This window comes from Leucoraja erinacea, chromosome 14 (assembly GCF_028641065.1).
Source record: "Leucoraja erinacea ecotype New England chromosome 14, Leri_hhj_1, whole genome shotgun sequence".
In the NCBI taxonomy this organism is placed as follows: domain Eukaryota; kingdom Metazoa; phylum Chordata; class Chondrichthyes; order Rajiformes; family Rajidae; genus Leucoraja; species Leucoraja erinaceus.
Genome location: NC_073390.1, coordinates 15,477,273 through 15,496,243, shown reverse-complemented (window position 1 = coordinate 15,496,243; position 18,971 = coordinate 15,477,273). Strand labels below are relative to the sequence as shown.

The following is an 18,971-nucleotide window of genomic DNA, read 5'->3' as shown; positions in this document are numbered from 1 at the left end:
GAAGGACTGTCTTATGAAGAAAGACTGGATAGACTTGAGAGCTCTGTTAGAGAAGATTGAGAGGGGATCATAAAATTACAAAATTCTTACCAAAATCAACTGTTTGGAAGATTGTTCCCGATTAGGAAGAAAGGACAAGGGGTCAGCTGGTGAGCTTCCTGAAAACAGAATGAGAAGAACTTCTTCCCAGATAATGAATCTCTGAAAAATCCCCAAGAGGGTAGTTGAGGCCACTTCAGATCAGAAGGGAGTTACTCTGGCCATGAGTCAGGTGTGGATTTGTCACGGGATACTGACCACTGTCCACTGAAAACTTCAGGCTCGAAGGGCCGAATGAACAGAATGTCTATACTAAGGCTACACTATAAGAAGAAAAATCCCCATTGGTTAGCCGCAAAAAATAGTCAGGTGTGGCTAGGTCAATGACCAGTGTCCACTGAAAAGAGGCATTTACAGAAATACTAGGCTACACTGTACAAACCATTCTTAGCCGAAAAAATAGGATGGCTTGTGTTACAGTTTGCCATGAGGTATTTAAAGATTACCACAATTCTGGATCAGAGTGATGGAGATGAAGATTAACTTATATCAGAGTGATGGCAAGAGCAAAGTATGGAGGAGAGCAGGAACTGCCCAAGATCCAAAGCATACCACATAATCTGTGAAACATGGTGGTGGGGGTGTTATGGCCTGGTTGTAGGTACTGGCTCACTTATCTTCATTGATGATACAACTGCTGATGGTAATAGCATAATGAATTATGAAGTGTACAGACACATCCTATCTACTCAAGTTCAAACAAATGCCTCAAAACTCATTGGTCGGCGGTTCATTCTACAGCAAGACAATGATTCCAAACATACTGCTAAAGCAACAAAGGAGTTTTTCAAAGCTAAAAAAATGGTCAATTCTTGAGTGGCCAAGTCAATCACCCGATCTAAACCTAATTGAGCATGCCTTTTATTTGCTGAAGAGAAATCTGAAGGGGACTAGCCCCCAAAACAAGTTTAAGCTAAAGATGGCTGCAATACAGGCCTGGCATAGCATCACAAGAGAAGACACCCAGCAACTGGTGATGTCCATGAATCGCAAATTTCAAGCAGTGATTGCATGCAAAGGATATGCAACAAAAAACTAAACATGACTACTTTCATTTACATGACATTTCTGTGTCCCAAACATTATGGTGCTCTGAAATGGGGGGGACTACATATAAACACTGCTGTAATTTCCACATGGTGCAAACCAAAATGTATAAAAATGGCCTTTATTAAAATCTGACAATGTGCACTTTTAGCACATGTGATTTTTTTTTTCTATTACAAATCTCAAATTGTGGAGTACAGAGGCAAATAAATAAATGATGGGTCTTTGTCCCAAACATTATGGTGAGGTTTGTAACTCCAGATTCAGGGCAGTTTCTTCCCAGCTGTTATCAGGCAACTGAACCATCCTCCCACCAACTAGTGTGTGTTCCTGACCTCTCATCTACTTTATTGGAGACCAAACTATCTTTAATCAGTCTTTACTGGACTGTATCTTGCTCTAACTTCATGCCCTTCACCTTGTGCACTGTGGGCTGCTTGATTGTAGTCATGTATCGCCTTTCGCTGACTGGTTAACATGCAACAAAAAGCTTTTCACTGTACCTCGATACACGTGACAATAATAAATCAAACTAAAACTACCTGTGTTGCCACATTCAGGGAACTATGTACTTGCACTCAGTGGCCGGCCCTGACATTCACTATGCAAGTCCTGTCCTGGATTAACCTGGGTTTAATTTGGGTTTAACTTCCCAAATTTATCACTTTGCCCTTGCACAAGTTAAACTTCATCTGCCATTCCTTTGCCCGCTTTTTCAATTGATCTAGACCATGTTGAACCCTTAGACAACCTCCTTCACGGTTTCCACTACCAGCAAATTTGGTGTCATCTGCAAACCGACTAATCAAGCCAACTACATCCATATCATTTATATGACGAACAACAGTGGATCCAGCACCAGGCTCTGCAGCACACATTCTTCTATTATCCTCTATCTTTCCTCCAGAAAGATTTCTCCAATATTCTATTCAATTGACTAGCTCGCCCTGGACCCCATGTGTTCTAACCTTCAGCACCAGCCTACCATGCAGGATGATGTCAAAGGCAGTCAAAAACATATTTAGCCAATATCTATTGACCAGCCATCTTCAACCACTTGGACACCTCTTCAAAAACACTCAAATATTTCAGACGATTTCCCATGTATAAAGCCATGCTGGCTATCCCTGATTAGTCCTTGCCTTTCCAAATACAAACAAATCATATCTCTCAGAATCTTTTCCAAAACTCGTTTCACCGTTAGTCCAAGACTCACCCGTCTTCAGTTCCCTGTCTTATCTCTGCTGCCCTTCTTAAATAAATGTACATGATTAGCTTTCCTCCAGTCTTCTAGTGCCTCGCATGTGGTTAATAAGGTTTAAAAAATCTCCTCCCTTGCTTCCCATAACATCCTAATATGGCCCCAAGGATTTACTCACCTTTAAGAGTTACAGGACCTCTAACACCTCCTCCTGCTTATACAGTGGCTTGCAGGCAGGTAGGTGCACAGAGTCTATTGCCCAGAGTAAGTGAATCGAGGACCAGAGGACATAGGTTTAAGCTGAAGGGGAAAAGATTTAATAGGAATCCGAGGGGGAATATTTTCACACAAAGGGTGGTGGCTGTATGGAACAAGTTGCCAGAGGAGGTAGTTGAGGCTGGGACTATCCCATCGTTTAAGAAACAGTTATACAGGTACATAGACAGGACAGGTTTGGAGGGATATGGACCAAGCGCAGGCAAGTGGGTCTAGTGTAGCTGGGGATTTTTTTTCTTCTGATTATACATTAGAATAAACAACCATCTGATTCAAACCATCAAGAGTAGGGGTTCTTCCACTGTTACAATCAACATTAATTTCTCAACCAACCATAGAAAACAATTAACTGGTCAAGTACAAAATTGTGCTATAGCTTACTTTGTAAGCTCGTGCACTCACTGCCTTATAACTAGGACAAGATCACAGTTATTCTAATTTTGAGTGCATACAATATAGGAAAACAAAATAAAAATTCTTACTGCCATGTTCCAGTACAGCAGAATGTCACCCAAGTTTATTTTGTTAAATATTTGAGTGTTTTTCATTCTCATTTGTTAGTGTTCTGCTCCATTAACTGGTTCATCGAGCAATAAAAGGTTAGAGAGCAAATACGTCAGAGCTGCAGTGAAGCAACAGTTCAGTTCAATTAAGGGATCCCACACTGCAGCCCTGTATCCATTGCATATTTGTTGTCAAAGTGTAATTGCCCTTTGATACATTTCTTGGCTGTGTTACGTGCAAGAGAAGCATCACATGTACCTAAACTCCACTTCCACCAGACTCAATTCCTTCAGATCGGCACTGAGTTCAAAGGCCCTGAGGATAGGATCCTCCTCTGTAAGCATGATCAGTGATGGACTGGACAGGCAGCGATAGATGTCAAGACGAAACCTGCAAAAAGAAAATTCCATCCTTCACTCAACTCAGATCCATCTTTTGCCATAAATCTTCAAAAGTAAAATTAACGGAATTTGATCCAGTGTTCACACTAGCTGATACAGTAATCAAGGAAATGTTATTTTAAGCTCAAACATGCTCTACCTATACAGCCCTGTGAGTTAAACTAATTGCGCTTCGCAATTTCAAGTTAGGGCATTACAGTGGTTGAGCTGATGGAACTGCTGGCCTCTCAGCACCAGAGACCCAGGTTTAATCTTGACCTCTGGGTGCTGTTTGTGTGGAGTTTGTATGTTCTCCGTGTGACCGCGAGGGTTTCCTCCGACTGCTCCGGTTTCCTCACATATTCCAAAGACACCTGGGTTTATTAAGTTAATTGGCCTATGTAAATTGCCCCTGCTGTGTTGGGAGTGGATGCATAAAGTTGGAATAACATAGAACTTGTGTGAACAGGTGATCAATGGTCGGTGATCAAGGGCCGAAGGGGCTTTTTCCACACTGTACATTTCAATCAATCAATGGAAAAGTCACAGATGAGTTTTGGAGTGAAATGGTCAAATAAAAAAAATGACGCTTTAAAATGTTCAAATTGTTAGGGAACAGAATTGTACATTTGATTAGATAGTGAATTACTTTCCCAAATTTTAAAATCAATTGTTGTGGATCTGAATAAATCTAATTTGGTATCAAAATATTGTCTCAAAAGACTTCACTTTTTCAGTAAGCACAAAGGTAAAATAAAAAAATTCTAGGCAATATAAATCATGCAATATGTGTCTTTAATTCAAATAAATTGGAACCATGGAATCTACATGATATGGGTTACAAAGAGCTAACTTCTCACAGTCAGATTTATAAATATCATTTGTTAACATATTTTCTATATTATAATGTAAAATACATACCTCGAATGCCGCAGGCTATCTTTCTTGTTCTTAGCATTGCATAGGGTGCACTCACACCCTACAGCATGAGGTCTTGGCAATGAGAGATCCTGTTTGAGAAGCATGGTAAGGATCTCATAATTATTGCGGTGAGCAGCAAGAATCACAGGAGCCACGTCCATTGTGGTGGAGTATTCGGGATTCTGAATTCTCTGCATTAATTTCTGTTTAAGCAAATAAAATGGAAGGCGTCAGGTGAATGGGAACCTTCCCCAGAGTTAAATTAATAAAGTAGATCATTTCACAAAATATCTGTGCGCGAAAGGTTTTTTTTAAATGAATGGCAAAAAATTGATGGACTTCAAATTAATAGAAGGATTAAACCAATTGAATCATCATTTTTTGTATGACTTGACAGAGTTTACCTGTTTGTTGTCATTGCAGTTAATACACAGGGCTTCTTATATACGAGAGGGCATGGAGTCCCTGTTTACTCAGCAAACTGATTACATTAGCAATGATGACAGTTGTTTTGGAAAAAATCTATGTAGATTTATTAGTGCAATTAATAGTACAGAATTTCTATTTAGTCAGTGTTGCAAATGGCTAAAAGAAGTACTCGTTATGTAACAGTCCAAGAGTGTGTTTATCCAATAAAGTAAGGGTTCAAGTGCTTGAGATAGTATTTATTGTGCTAACTGCATGTGTTTGCTGATTAATCAATGGACTGTACTTGCTAATGTCACACAAAATCTACATTGATTTTTCGATAAACATCTGGAACTTGAGCCAAATTAAATAAGTAAGAAATTTCCACGAATTCTAGCTTATTTTAATTTGTTACAGAAAAAAAGTGATGTGGAAAATTCTATTAAGTTAGTAATACAAATAGACCTTTCACTGTTTGTTAGTTCATAATTATATGTGCAGCATCGGCTGCATGGGTCACCATGGCTCACTAGTTCAGAGATGAAAGTTTTCCCCTTTTAATTTAAACGTGATTTTATAGAATTGGCCAGGTGTCATTTCCTTTGCCATGGTAATTTTTCCCACAAAATTGGATTTCAATTTACCAGAAACATTTGCAAATCTATTTTAAAAAGCAATCTACGAGACTTATTCCAATATGAATATTTAGCCAGCTTATTTTCTCATCTATACATGGTTTTAAATGCCATATTTTACAGTGAAGCATGAGGAGGCAGTCATAACTGTTATAGATGAGCACAGGCAGCACAGTAACAGCACGCATGGTTTAATACGCTGGATCAAACGTTCTCATGCCTTGTAATTAAAACCACTCTTTAAATGATCCACCTTGTGAAAATAAGCAAAGTTAATTGATGGTCAAAGATTCACAAGAGAATCAACAGAAGAGGGACAGGAGAATAAAGGAGGTATAAATAGGACAAAGCCGATTGAGCAATGTCTGCTATCCAATAATGTCTACAGCCTCAACATTTTCAGCCTCATCCTCTTTTCGTTATTGCATTCTCAATTAGCATTCTCAGTCTCACAAACTTGCAATGATTGAGCATCAACAGTGTTTAGGAGAATGCCATGGATTCACAAATCTCTAAACAAAGATACATTCCCTCATCTCAAGCATAAATGGTCCACCCTTAGTTAACTCTTGTAAGATACACTTCTGGTCCAAGGAATCGATATAGTAATGGGCCTGTCCCACTTAGGCAACTTTTTAGGCGATTGCAGGAGACTATGCAGTCCTCACATGTTCGCGGGTGGTTGCCGGGGAGTCACCCTCATGGTCGTGAGGTGTTCCCGCATTCTGTGAACTAGTCGCGGCCTCATTATGATCAGCGTGAATTTTTCAAAATGTTGAAAAATTAGCAGCGACCAGAAAGAAGCCACCATGGAGAGTAACGAGAATTCTCGAGCCGTGGGTTGGTCGCCAGAAGGTAGGTCCTGATGGGTTGCCAGGAGGTCGAAGGTTCTCTGAGGTTTTCGTAGGTTGTGGCCGGTGCTGACCGGTGAATTTCATTGGCTCGTTGGGAGAAAAAAGGTAAGCAGTTGTTTTCAGAACCAAGGGTAACCGACCGGTAATGTTAAATGTCCGCGGAGCTTCACACCCGTGTATCTCTGGCTTGTTAAAAGTTGTCTCCACTCCTTCTCCCCCCTTCTCCCTCCCTCTTTGAAAGGATTTACCGTACACTGTGCTTTAGCCATCTTTTTACAGCGCCAACCTTCCTATTCATATGTGTCTTTCACCCTGACTTTGCACTGTGTGAATGTTTTAGACTGCACTCCCCCAGCTTGCTCTGTCCCCAACCTGCATAACGGGCTGGTGAAGGAAGCGATGTATGTGAGTGCGTGTTCCACTCTGAGAGTCGCCGTTCCAGTTGCCGGTTTTTCAGGCGACTGCCGGCAACTTGACAATCGCCGGCAGTCCGCTGAAAAAACGCCTAAGTGAGACAGGCCTTTAACCCTCTTATGCAAATATATCCTTTCTCATTCAGGAGATTCTCAGGCAAGGAAATCAAAAAAGTACAGTGTTTCAAATGCACAATACTGCATTACGTGTTATACAGCAAAGAAGCAGGCCCCATGCCCACCAAGTCCACGCCAATCATCACACACTCATTTACATGAAATGTACATCAATCCCCCCTCTCACCAAGAATGACCAATTAATTTAGCAATCCACACGTCTTTGGGATGAGGGATGAGGATCTTTGAGATGAGGGAGGAAACTTGGGCACCCAGAAGAACACATCATCGAAGGATGCAAACTCCACACTGACAGTGCTAGAGTTTATGATTGAACTAGAATCATTGGAACCATGAGGCAGCAGCTTGTCTGGTTGCACCATCATGTCACTCTGAGGCTGGAGACTATATTGTAGATGAAGGTTCGAGTATAATAGTGATGAACTGTTACTCTCCAAACCCCTTGTACTACCAACTACCATATTATTTCCCATCAGTCAGTCAGTCAGTCAGTCGGAAGAAGAGTCTCAACCCGAAATGTCACCCATCCCTTCTCGCCCGAGACGCTGCCTGTCCCGTTGGGTTATTCCAGCTTTTTGTGTCTATCTTTGGTTGAAACCAGCATCTGCAGTTCCTTCCCACACATTTAATTACCTGCTGTACCATTACATTAACCTTGTGTTGGCAGGACTGTCATATGCTGAGAGAATGGAGCGGCTGGGCTTGTATACTCAGTTTAGAAGGATGAGAGGATATCTTATTGAAACATATAAGATTATTCAGGGTTTGGACACGCTAGAGGCAGGAAATGTTCCCAATGTTGGGGGAATCCAGAACCACAGTTTAAGAATAAGGGGTAAGCCATTTAGAATGGAGATGCGGAAACATAGTTGTGAGTCTGTGGATTTCTCTGCCTCAGAGGGCGGTGGAGGCCGGTTCTCTGGATACTTTCAAGAGAGAGCTAGAGAGGACTATTAAAAATAGCGGAGTCAGGGGATATGGGGAGAAGGCAGGAACAGGGTACTGATTGGGGATGATCAGCCATGATCACATTGAATGGTGGTGCTGGCTCTCAGGGCCGAATGGCCTATCCCTGCACCTATTGTCTATAGTGATTTGGGTACAAACGTTCTTCTGAATATCAACATTAATGAGCCGCATTCACTTCAAAAATCTCCTGTTCCATACTTTTGCTAAGGTGGAGTTAAGGGGTTGTCCCACTGCGGCGACCTAATCTGCAAGTTTACATGAGTTTTCCCTCGACTCAAACTCGCAGCATGGTCGACACATGGTCCTAGGAGGTCCTACGAGGCCACTGGAACTCTCTTTCATGCTCGAGGGAAGTTCCCGAATACTTGCAGCCTCAGCTAGGTCACGGAAATATTTTCAACATGTTGAAAATCTTTCGGCGAGTAAAATTTGGTTGGCATGGTTCTTTTTAACTCGTAGTTCAGTGGAGTGGGGTCGTTATTTAGTTACAGGAAGTCGAGGGCAGCCGTAGGCAATATCATTTGCTGACTGGACATTTTTATTGGCTCATTGGAGTTTTCAGAACCCAGGAAAACCAACCGGTAGGTAAAATGCCCGCTAAACTTAATATATACTTCTTAAAAGTGTCTCCACCCCTTCTCCCCCCTTTCTCTCCCCTTCTCGCCCCCCCCCCCTCCCTTCCGCGCTCTCTAAAGGACTTACCGTACACTGTGCAGCTGTCTTTCCTTCCTCTTCATCGTGGGTGTGAATTTCAGACAGCGCTCCCCCGCTTTCCCTGGCCCCCACCTTTGCGATGTGTGTGTGTGTGTGTGTGTGTGTGTGTGTGTGTGTGTGTGTGTGTGTGTGTGTGTGTGTGTGTGTGTGTGTGTGTGTGTGTGTGTGTGTGTGTGTGTGTATGTGTGTGGTCGGTCGACCCAGCTCGCTGTTTCAACGCTGACGGTCGATCCAGCTCAAGGTTTTCTAGGCGTGTGCCCTCGAGTTTGAAGGTCGAAGACACTCGTCTTAACTCGCGGATTAGGTCGCCGCAGTGGGACAACCCCTTTAGATATTTTCTATCTGCGACTTACCAGCTTTTGGATTTAACCAGCTTGCTACTTGAATGGTTAGCAAACTTGGATCCTTTTATATTTGCCATGGCTATAAAAAGATGGTATCCAAAGCAGTGATTCTCACATCACCTCCACCTATCTCACCGCTGGAAAATGCTGGAGGGTTCATAGTGGGAATGAAATTTACACTGAATGTAAAAGGAACCAAGGTTTACTAACTGCTATAGTTGGTTTGGATGTCCGTCTGGGGCGATGGTTTAGAAGAATATCCACAGCACCGACAACTTCAGAGCCAATAGCCACCAGCAGTGCATCCGTAGTCTAAAACAAATGGGAAGAAGACGCTTCACGACACTGCAACATTATATCTGAAGTAACCATTTTACAAAGAGTTTAGCAATAATGAACACTGGCACCTGACAACCCCGCTCCAGTAGTAGCTTTAGGATCTCCAGATTCTCATTTTCAATTGCAATGGTTACTGCATTCCTCCCCAGCACGTCCACACAGTTTATATTCAGCTCACTGAACTTCTCATCAAGGAGCTTTTTGACCATGTAATTGTCTCCTGTAATGTTCAAAACAATAAAAGTTAACGGTAATGCAACAACAGGACATTAACTCTGAAGATAGACAGAAGGTGCTGAAGTAGCTCAGCTGGTCAGCCAGCATCTCTGGAGGAAATGAATGATTGATGTTTCTGGTCAGGACCCTTCTTTAGACACTGCCATGCTCATGCTCATTGCTCTCCGGGAGTCTGGACCCACCGTATCCACACCGATCAGCGATCCACAGTAGGGACAATTTACAATTTTACCAAAGCATTAACCTACAAACCTGTGCGTCTTTGGAGTGTGGGAGGAAACCGGAGCATCCGGAAACACCCACGTGGTCACAGGAAGAGCGCACAAATCCACACAGACAGCACCCGAAGTCAGAATCAAACCCGGGTCTCTTGCACTGTGAGGCAGCAACTCTACCACTGAGCCAATATGTCATTTATCTCAGAAATCAAATTTACCACCGGCCACTAAAACCTCTTGCATGGGCTACACTACTTTCCTCTTTTCCAGTGCATTCAATGGAAATCACACAAACCATTGAAAATTTATGTTACTTTATAATTAGCCCAGCTGTAAAATAACTAAATACAAATAGCTACCAGAATGTGGTTTTTAAATGACTCGTTTACCCAACAAACTGGCACAAAAAAAACTTTGATCCAATTCATACGTTCTCACATTAAATTTCACATTAAGGGTTTTTTAAGATAAATTAGTTTCATAAACAGTCTTGCTATTTCAACATCTCCATCAACACCACTGGTGCACATTTCAATCATATTTAGCATTCTGCAAAAGATCTATGTTATTAAAAATTAGCTTTCTGCCAAGTTTGCTATCAGAATTCTTTTTAAAAATTCATTAGATACAAAGCCAGTTAGATGATGTCATCAGCAACAGCCTCTGGAGAAAGGAAATTACTTGAAAATAAATTGCTAAATCTTTTGTACAATAATTACTTAGAGATCAGCTTTGTGTGTCAATGATTCATGCTCTCCGAGTCCTCGATTCTCCTGTTGTTTTCATGCCCTTTTGACCCCTCTGAACAAGGTTACCAGTGAAGAAGGAATCAGTCATGTACTTGAATGTTTAAAGCACAAAGTGGCACACATATAGAAATTGTGCAAATGTTTTCTATTAATACAAAAATGATACAGACTCACTCACCCAGACTCAGGTAACGTTTGATTTCCACAATACCACAAATTTACTAATTTCATTGTTTTCATCTATTTCTGTGGCGTCAATCATTTCTGACCTCCACGACCTCTTGATCAATCTCTAATTCCCCCTGCCCAACTGCTGAATCAGTGCCTGCAGATACTGAGACCACAGCACACTACATGATCTTCCTGTGAGGCATCTTAGAAGTTTTATTAGTTTAAAAAGATGAAAAATTCAGATTGTTGCCATTTTACTTGGAATTTGATACATGAGCATTGCTTAAAAAAATATACAAGGAATTCAGAAGAGACATAGAATTTGTTTAAAAAGAGTAATGTGCTTAAATCCATTGCAATGGCTATTTCAATTGATGGTTAGTCTGAAAGTCACAACATTTAATAAGAGGATGAATTAAATCATGTGTAGGAAGGAACTTCAGATGCTGGCTTATACCAAAGATGGACAAAATGCTGGAGTAACTCAGCGGGACAGGCAGTATCCCTGGAGAGAAGGAATGGCTGCAATTTCAGGTCAAGACCCTTCTTCTGACCGTCAGTCTGAAGAAGGGTCTTGACCCAAAACGTTACTCATTCCTTCTCTCCAGAGATGCTGCCCGTCTCGTTGAGTTACTCAAGCATTTTGTGTCTACCTTGAGAATTAAATAATGATCTGTGTGCGCACATATTTTACAATACAACCTTTCATGTTTCCAATTGAAACAAAAAGTAGAATGGTTGCAGTAAAAAGCATATGTTACGAGATATGAAATTACACAGGTAGAAACTTGAAGAACTGGAAGGACCTCTAGGACAATCTTTTGTTACTGCAATGATCCTTCAGATCATTGCAGTAATACATAAGGTTTTTCAGCTGTAATGCATCTGAGGTTGCTTTTTTGAAGCAATATATATCCATGATTTTATTTGTGACTATTGTTTCCAGGCACATCCACTCCGCCTCCATGTCTTTCTAAGTGTTGTCCTTTTTCATTTTTAAAATAGACGTAATCAAAAGGCAAATGCAGCAACATCAGTAACAGTGAGATGTAGGAATGTGTGATTGTAGTGGGGTGGACTTTGTACGGTCAATATGGCACGTGAATTTCTGACAGGAAAAATCTGCAGCGCACATGATACACTGCACTGCTTGTCCTTTCCCATTTAAAACCAAAACTCATTAAAAATCTATTGATTCAAACTGCAGCAGCCTCTGAAAGGCATTGGAAATCTAAAATCAAAATCAAAAATAGCAGGCATTGGAAATCTAAAATCAAAATCAAAAATAGCAGTTGGACAGCATCTGTGGACAGAGAAATGGTGTTCAGATTTCAGGTTAATGATCGTTCATTTGGTTGATGCCACATTAACCTAGTCTCACCTGCCTTCATCACTCTAATCCCGTGCCTCTTAAAATGCTGCTATCGTATCTGTTTCCGCCACTTCTCCCTGGCAAGGCATTCCAGGCACCTGCATCCCACTGTGTAAAAAAAACTTCCTTTGCAAACTTCTTTTAAACTTTCCTCCTCTCACCTTAAACCTATGCCCTCTCGCATTTTACAAATGCATCCTTGGAAAAGACTGACTATCTAAAAGGAATCTTCCTGTAAAACACTCATCTCGTATATCTCCAAATCATGTCCACAATCTACAAAGCACGTCAGTTGTGCGAATGAGTGGGAGTATTCTCCACTTGGTTGGAAGAGTGCAGCTTCAAGGAGCTCAACACCATCCAGGAACCTGCTTGATAGGCACCCCATCCACCGTTTACTCACTCCACCATTGAAGCAGTCGCTGCTGTCTGGACCATCTACAGGATGCAATTTAGCAGCTCACGAGTCTCCTTAGACAGCACCTTCCAAATCCACAACCTCTACCAGCTTGAAGGACAGTCAGCAAATGCATGGGAACACGATCGCCTAGACGATGCCCTCCAGGGCACACACCACCTTGACCTGGAAATATATCTCCGTTCCTTCAGTGTTGCCGTAGCAAAATCCAGGAACTACCGCCTTAACAGCATTTTGGGTACACTTGTGCCTTACATACATCAGCAGTACAAGAAGGCTGCTCACTACCACATTCTCAAGGGAATTAGGGACTGGAAATTGCATGCTGGCTCAGCCTGAGAAGGCCACGTCCCTTGAATTAATAAAAAAACACCTGCCGTTTCTGCCTACACAGGTTCCTGATTTATCAATGCAAATTAAAAAATTCTCATCCCCGTGTTCCAATCCAGTCATGATCTTCTCTCCTGCTTTCTTTGCACCTTCCTCAAGCTGCAACAACTCAGTGTTGTTCCCAGTCTTGCCACATGAACCCACCTCCGACTCCTCTGCTCCAGCAGTGCTATTCTTGGCTTTCACCATCCAGAGCCTAATTCCCTTCCTATACCACAAGGCTCTCAATATCTTCAAACATTTCCAGCAAAGAATAAATCTTTGCAATGTCAAACTTGCTGTTTTGAACTTTTTTGGCTCCGTATCAATTCTTGTCCTATTATGACTCTATGACGCATCTGAAGTGGTTATGTAGATGAATGTTTGCATGTTATTAATGTACTATGCTTGACTCCCCAATGCAGGTCAGAGAGACTGCAGAATGATGGTACACTTTAATAGTTGCAAGCCATAAATGTCATGTTCAGAGCACAAGATGGAGCCGAATTAGCTGTCATGTACTTTGGCCTTCAGATGATGCACAATCAATTGGCAAGACTTTCGCAAAAGAAAACATTCAACTGCTTTCCGTGCTACCATAGCATTAGACGAGAAAGACAACTGATCGAGGCAACAGAGCAAAGAAGGGAGGGTGAAAGATACAAAAATGAAATTAGACAGGGCAGGGAAATGGCTGGAACAAAATGTACTGAAATACATAGAGAGGTGAGAGAGCTGTTCAAAATTGGAGCAAATCAGCGTAGGGGAAAAGGCAGCACAGTGATGCAGATGGTAGAGCTAGCTGCTGCCTCACAGCACCAGACACCCAGGTTCACTCCTAACCTCAGGTGCCATCATGTGGAGTTTGCACATTCTCCCTGTAACCACATGGATTTTCATCAACATCCCATAAATGTGCAGGTTAATTGGCCTCTGAAAAATTGTGTGTAGGGAGTGGATTGGAAAGATATCACTTAGAACGAATGTGAATGGATGATCGATGGTTTATATTGACCCGGTGGGAAGAAGGGCCTGTTTCCATGCTCTACCTTTCAATTGAATTCAAGTCAATAACGGCAAAATATGTAAGAGGATGGAACTGCAGATGCAATTGCAAAATACTGGAGTGACTCAGAGGGTCAGGCAGCACCTCTGGAGAAAAGGAATAGGTGACATTTTGGATCGGAACCCTTCCTCAGACTCTATCTGTTGAATATGTTTGGACAATTAACAGAACAGTTTCTTTGGATCAGATAAGAATAACAGAGGTGGAATTATTACTCATAATCAACTCCTAAATCAAAAATGTTCCTAAATAGAAATACCTGTACTGAGCTGTGCAGCATGGAAACAGCTCATTCAACTTAACTCATCCACACTGACCAATGAGGACCCTTCTGTATTAATCCCATCTCCCAGTACTTGCTGGGAGGTAAATCTGCTCAGCAAAAGTTGATTGAAAGGGGAAGGTATTACAAAAATTCAAAGGGAGCAAAAAAAGCGACAAAAATAAACCATTAGCAGGAGCTGGTGGAATCTTGTTGTTGACCTGGAGTCTTATTGTTCCTTCAGTTCAGCTGAACCAACTAGCACAAAGATGTACGCAACAACGTCATTGCAAGTGTTCATTTATCACAAATGTTCATCAATGTGAGACGAAGGCCAAGAATTTGGATCGGCCTAGGTGTTTTTGTTTTAAACTGTAATCAAATCCAAGAAAAATCAATAATTTGCCAAAATAGCAGCAGGAATTTTTTTTTGTTAAACTTAATACTGCAACAGAAATTCAACTGGGTACTTCACTGCTGTGCCAATCTTGTAACTAATATTTGTAACAATATGTAGTAAATTGAATCGTGTCGTTCTTTGAGTGGCTGTCAATAGGTTGGAAGCCAGTCCAGAACAACCGTAAAGCTGGAAAGCACTCCCACACAGGGCAGGATTTTCCACTTGGATTTGTATCGAAACTGAATTGGGCATTGAACTAATCTTCACCGCCACCATATGCCTCTCATTCTCACTCAACAAGGCCTTTGTTCTAAAACTTCTGACTATCAGCATCAAGATGTATCTAAGTGCTTATATATAGTGATACTTGCGCTGAATTGCATACAAAAATGACGTCACTGTACCTCGGTACAGGTAACAAATAAAGTACCATTGAACCATAAAGTAGCATTGAACCACCAACCCCAAATACATTCTACCTGTCAGATTTCCACTTGTATCCTCCTCCTAGTAGCTGATCATGAATCTATATCATCCCAACCCTAATTACCAACCATACCCTATGCACCCCCCCACACGATGCCAACTGCCCCCTCTCAACATACATCAGAACCTCCAGTCAGATGATCTGATTCAACTCTCCACATGCCTCAATCCAAGATTTCCTGATCTGGACTCCCTAATCCTCTAGAAATTCCCACTGTTGTCACTTTGTCACTGACGTCAAGGCACCTGGGCACAAATAGAGCGAAAGAATACCAACACTCCATGACGGTCGCAATGAACAAATATGTTCTACTGCAAAATACGGCACGGCCCTGTCACAGTCACAACATCTTCAGTGCTGCCCACCATTGCTGATGGTCACACAGACTCCATTCTCCAAGCTGTTAATTCCTCTTTCCCTATAGCTGCTGCCTGCACAACTATTTCCTGCAATTTCCATTTCAGGTTTCCAGTACTCAGTTTCGTTCAAATTTTAATTTGCTTGTTAAAAATGACATAAACGGGAAAGTGAATTTACAATCCATATTAAACAATTCTGTGTATAACTTTTTTGAATGGTCAGATTCTGATAAGTAAATCCACCTTTGACAGCTCAAATTATTTAATAAGAGCACTTGTAAAATTAAATCTGGCAGCTATCAATGTCAATTATGAAAAAGACAATCCACTTTCAGAGTATTCTCGATAATAACGCCGGCTCACTATAAATTATAGATAATAATCTAAAATCGAAATTTAGTTTATAGTAAACTGGGTTATAGAAACATAGAAAATAGATGCAGGAGGAGGCCATTCGGCCCTTCGAGCCAGCACCGCCATTCATTGTGATCATGGCTGATCATCCCCTATCAATAACCCATGCCTGCCTTCTCCCCATATCCCTCGACTCCACTAGCCCCTAGAGCTCTATCTAACTCTCTCTTAAATCCATCCAGTGACTTGACCTCCACTGCCCTCTGTGGCAGGGAATTCCATAAATTCACAACTCTCTGGCTGAAAAAGCTTTTTCTCACCTCAGTCTTAAATGACCTCCCCTTTATTCTAAGACTGTGGCCCCTGGTTCTGGACTCACCCAACATTGGGAACATATTTCCTGTATCTGGCTTGTCCAGTCCTTTTATAATTTTATATGTTTCTATAAGACACCCCCTCATCCTTCTAAACTCCAATGAATACAAGCCAAGTCTTTTCAATCTTTCCTCATATGACAGTCCCGCCATCCCAGGGATCGATCTCGTGAACCTATGCTGCACTGCTTCAATCACAAGGATGTCCTTCCTCAAATTAGGAGACCAAAACTGTACACAATACTCCAGATGTGATCTCACCAGAGCCCTATACAACTGCAGAAGAACCTCTTTACTCCTATACTGAAATCCTCTTGTTACGAAGGCTAACATTCCATTAGCTTTCTTCACTGCCTGCTGTACCTGTAAGCCAACTTTCAGTGACCGATGTTCAAGGACACCCAGGTCTCGCTGCACCTCCCCCTTACCTAACCTAACCCCATTGAGATAATAATCTGCCCCCTTGTTTTTTCCGCAAAAGTGGATAACCTCACATTTATCTATATTATACTGCATCTGCCGCGCATCTGCCCACTCACTCAACCTGTCCAAGTAACCCTGCAACCTCCTAACATCCTCTTCACAGTTCACACTGCCACCCAGCTTTGTGTCATCCGCAAACTTGCCAGTGTTGCGCCTAAATCCCTCTTCCAAATCATTAATATATATAGTAAATAGTTGCGGCCCCAACACCGATCCTCGCGGCACTCCACTCGGCACTGCCTGCCATTCTGAAAAGGACCCGTTATGATTTGTTTTTCCAAGTCGTGATGTTATCTAAATTTCTCAGTAGGATTGGGTATTGTTATTCATTAAAAGCTATCAGGTACATTAAATATTGTTGATAAACTGTCTTTGAGACACAAGATGCTGAAATTTCAGAAATATTGAGTAAACTAGCAAATTGCTGGAGGAACAGAAGGTCAGGCAACATCCGTGGAGGGAAATGAACGTGATGTTTTAGGTCGGGACCCTTCTTCAACCTGATAGAAGGGAGACAGACACAGAGTGCTAGAATAACTCAGCAGGACAGACAGCATCTCTGGATATAAGGAATAGAAGGAAGTTTGTTGATAGAGAGAGGGGAAGGATAGAAAGGGTGAATTCGGGTGAGGTGTGGTTGAATGGTAGATTAGTCAAGCGGAGGAGAGATGGACGGTCATAATAACCACTGCTGGAGGTGATAAGTGAAGAAGACAAAAGGATGCAATCGGTGGAAAAAAGGCAGGGGTTGAAATGTAGAATAAGAGGAAGGATGGTGGTGAAAGGGTCGGGGAATGGGGTGAAAGGGAAAGGGGAGGGGGATGAAAGGAAAAGGGGACATGGGTGAAAGAAAATGTGGAACGTGGCGGATGAAAGTGGCGGATCCAAATCAGTGACAATTGGGAGATGAGGGGAAAGGAACTGGGTGAGATAGGTGGGGGGAGTGAGGAGAAGAAACAGGTGCACCTATGGTGGTGTACTGGGTAGAGAGGAGGGGATAACATATTACAATTATCTGTTTTGCTTTAGCTATTATGCACTGTCTCTGGATTATGCACTGTCTGCTGGATAAAAATGTAATTTTGCACTAACTATTCATATTACAAAATCCCATTTTACTGCTGGCAGCACACATATACTGGAATTAGGTTATGCTATTCCAAATAATGCATGCTATTGCACACCATATTTAGCATGAGCATCCCATCAGAGAATGCAATAAGTTATTAAGGGGAAATGTGAAGGTTCAAATCGTAAATGCTGATTTTTGTCCCCATTGATTTAAAATAAGTCATCATAAATGTAGGAATAGCAAGTTTACATATTTTGACAAAAGCAGATCTCCATGCTCATCAAGACCAGCTCATGATCCACCCCCCATCCTTTCCTCTCCCCATCTGCCAGAGCCAATCCCACCAACCAGCCCTCTCCCCCCCCCCCCCTCCATATCTGCCCCATCATCTCACCCTCTCCCCTTTCTGTTTCTCTCGCCCCATCTTTCTCCCTCCACATCACCTCTTCCCCCCCCCCCCCCCCCACAATCACACCCCTCCCCAATCTCTCTCTCCCCATATTTCTCACCCCCCCCCCCCCCCCTTCTCCCATCATCTCTCCCTCCCATCCCCATCCCTCCCACAGCTCTCCCTCTCCTCCCCTATCTCTCTCTCCTCCATTTCTCCCCCTATCTCCCTCCCTCCCTCCCCCGAGGCTGCAGTGCGATGACCTTTCTCGCACGCCAGCATGAATAGCTTCTCGTCCATGGTGGTCTCCTCCTTGACTTCGCGCACGTCCTTTAAGGTGAGGAACCTGTTGGGGGAGGCGGCGGCGGCCTCGGTGCTCTGGTACAGGCTGGCCATGGCGAGCGGAGCTGCCCCCTTCAGCGGTGCATGTCGGCGCCCTCAGCCGCGCCGCGGTCCCCGCATCTGTCCCTTGTCCCCCGGTAGCGGAGCAGCCCGGCAGCTGCAAGATCAGCCCTTCTCTCTCTCAACACACCAAGCAGTGGCAGTGGTAGTGACGGCTCCAGCGCCCTGTGCGCATGATCATCCTGCCTGGCCTTCTCTCTGCATTGTAGCGCTCGTTCTTTTATCCACCCATCCCTTTATTTATTTCCTCTTTATCGTTTCATCCTTATCATCATTCTTTCCATTTTGACAATTATCTCTTCCTCGTTCCGCCCTCCATTCTCTCTCCTTTCATTCCTTCTCTCCCATTCTGCCCAACCAAAAACAATGGGGAAAACAAAACTGACGAAGTGCTGAAAAGTGTAAGTTTTAAAAGGCAATGTAGAAAAAGGATTTCAAAACAGTTCTAAATGTCTTTGATGAAACTCCCACACGTGTGGTGTGCACTATATCCTGCTGTTTCCAAGAGGTGTCACAATTTTGACCACCGTTTTGCATGGTAGAAAGAA

General features: G+C 42.5%; 1 protein-coding gene across 1 annotated transcript in view; it reads right to left on the bottom strand.

Moving 5' to 3' along the window:
- The window catches only part of trpc1 (transient receptor potential cation channel, subfamily C, member 1), a 58,823-nt gene extending 40,102 nt beyond the window's left edge, over window positions 1–18,721 (bottom strand). Inside the window, exons 1-5 of the mRNA XM_055645673.1 lie at window positions 18,285–18,721; window positions 9,311–9,462; window positions 9,114–9,215; window positions 4,429–4,631; window positions 3,386–3,517 (exon numbers count right to left, since the gene is read on the bottom strand). Coding sequence (XP_055501648.1) covers window positions 3,386–3,517; window positions 4,429–4,631; window positions 9,114–9,215; window positions 9,311–9,462; window positions 18,285–18,417 — 722 coding nt within the window. The 5' untranslated portion in view covers window positions 18,418–18,721. The remainder of the gene's footprint in view (window positions 1–3,385; window positions 3,518–4,428; window positions 4,632–9,113; window positions 9,216–9,310; window positions 9,463–18,284) is intronic.
- Window positions 18,722–18,971: the final 250 nt, after the last annotated feature.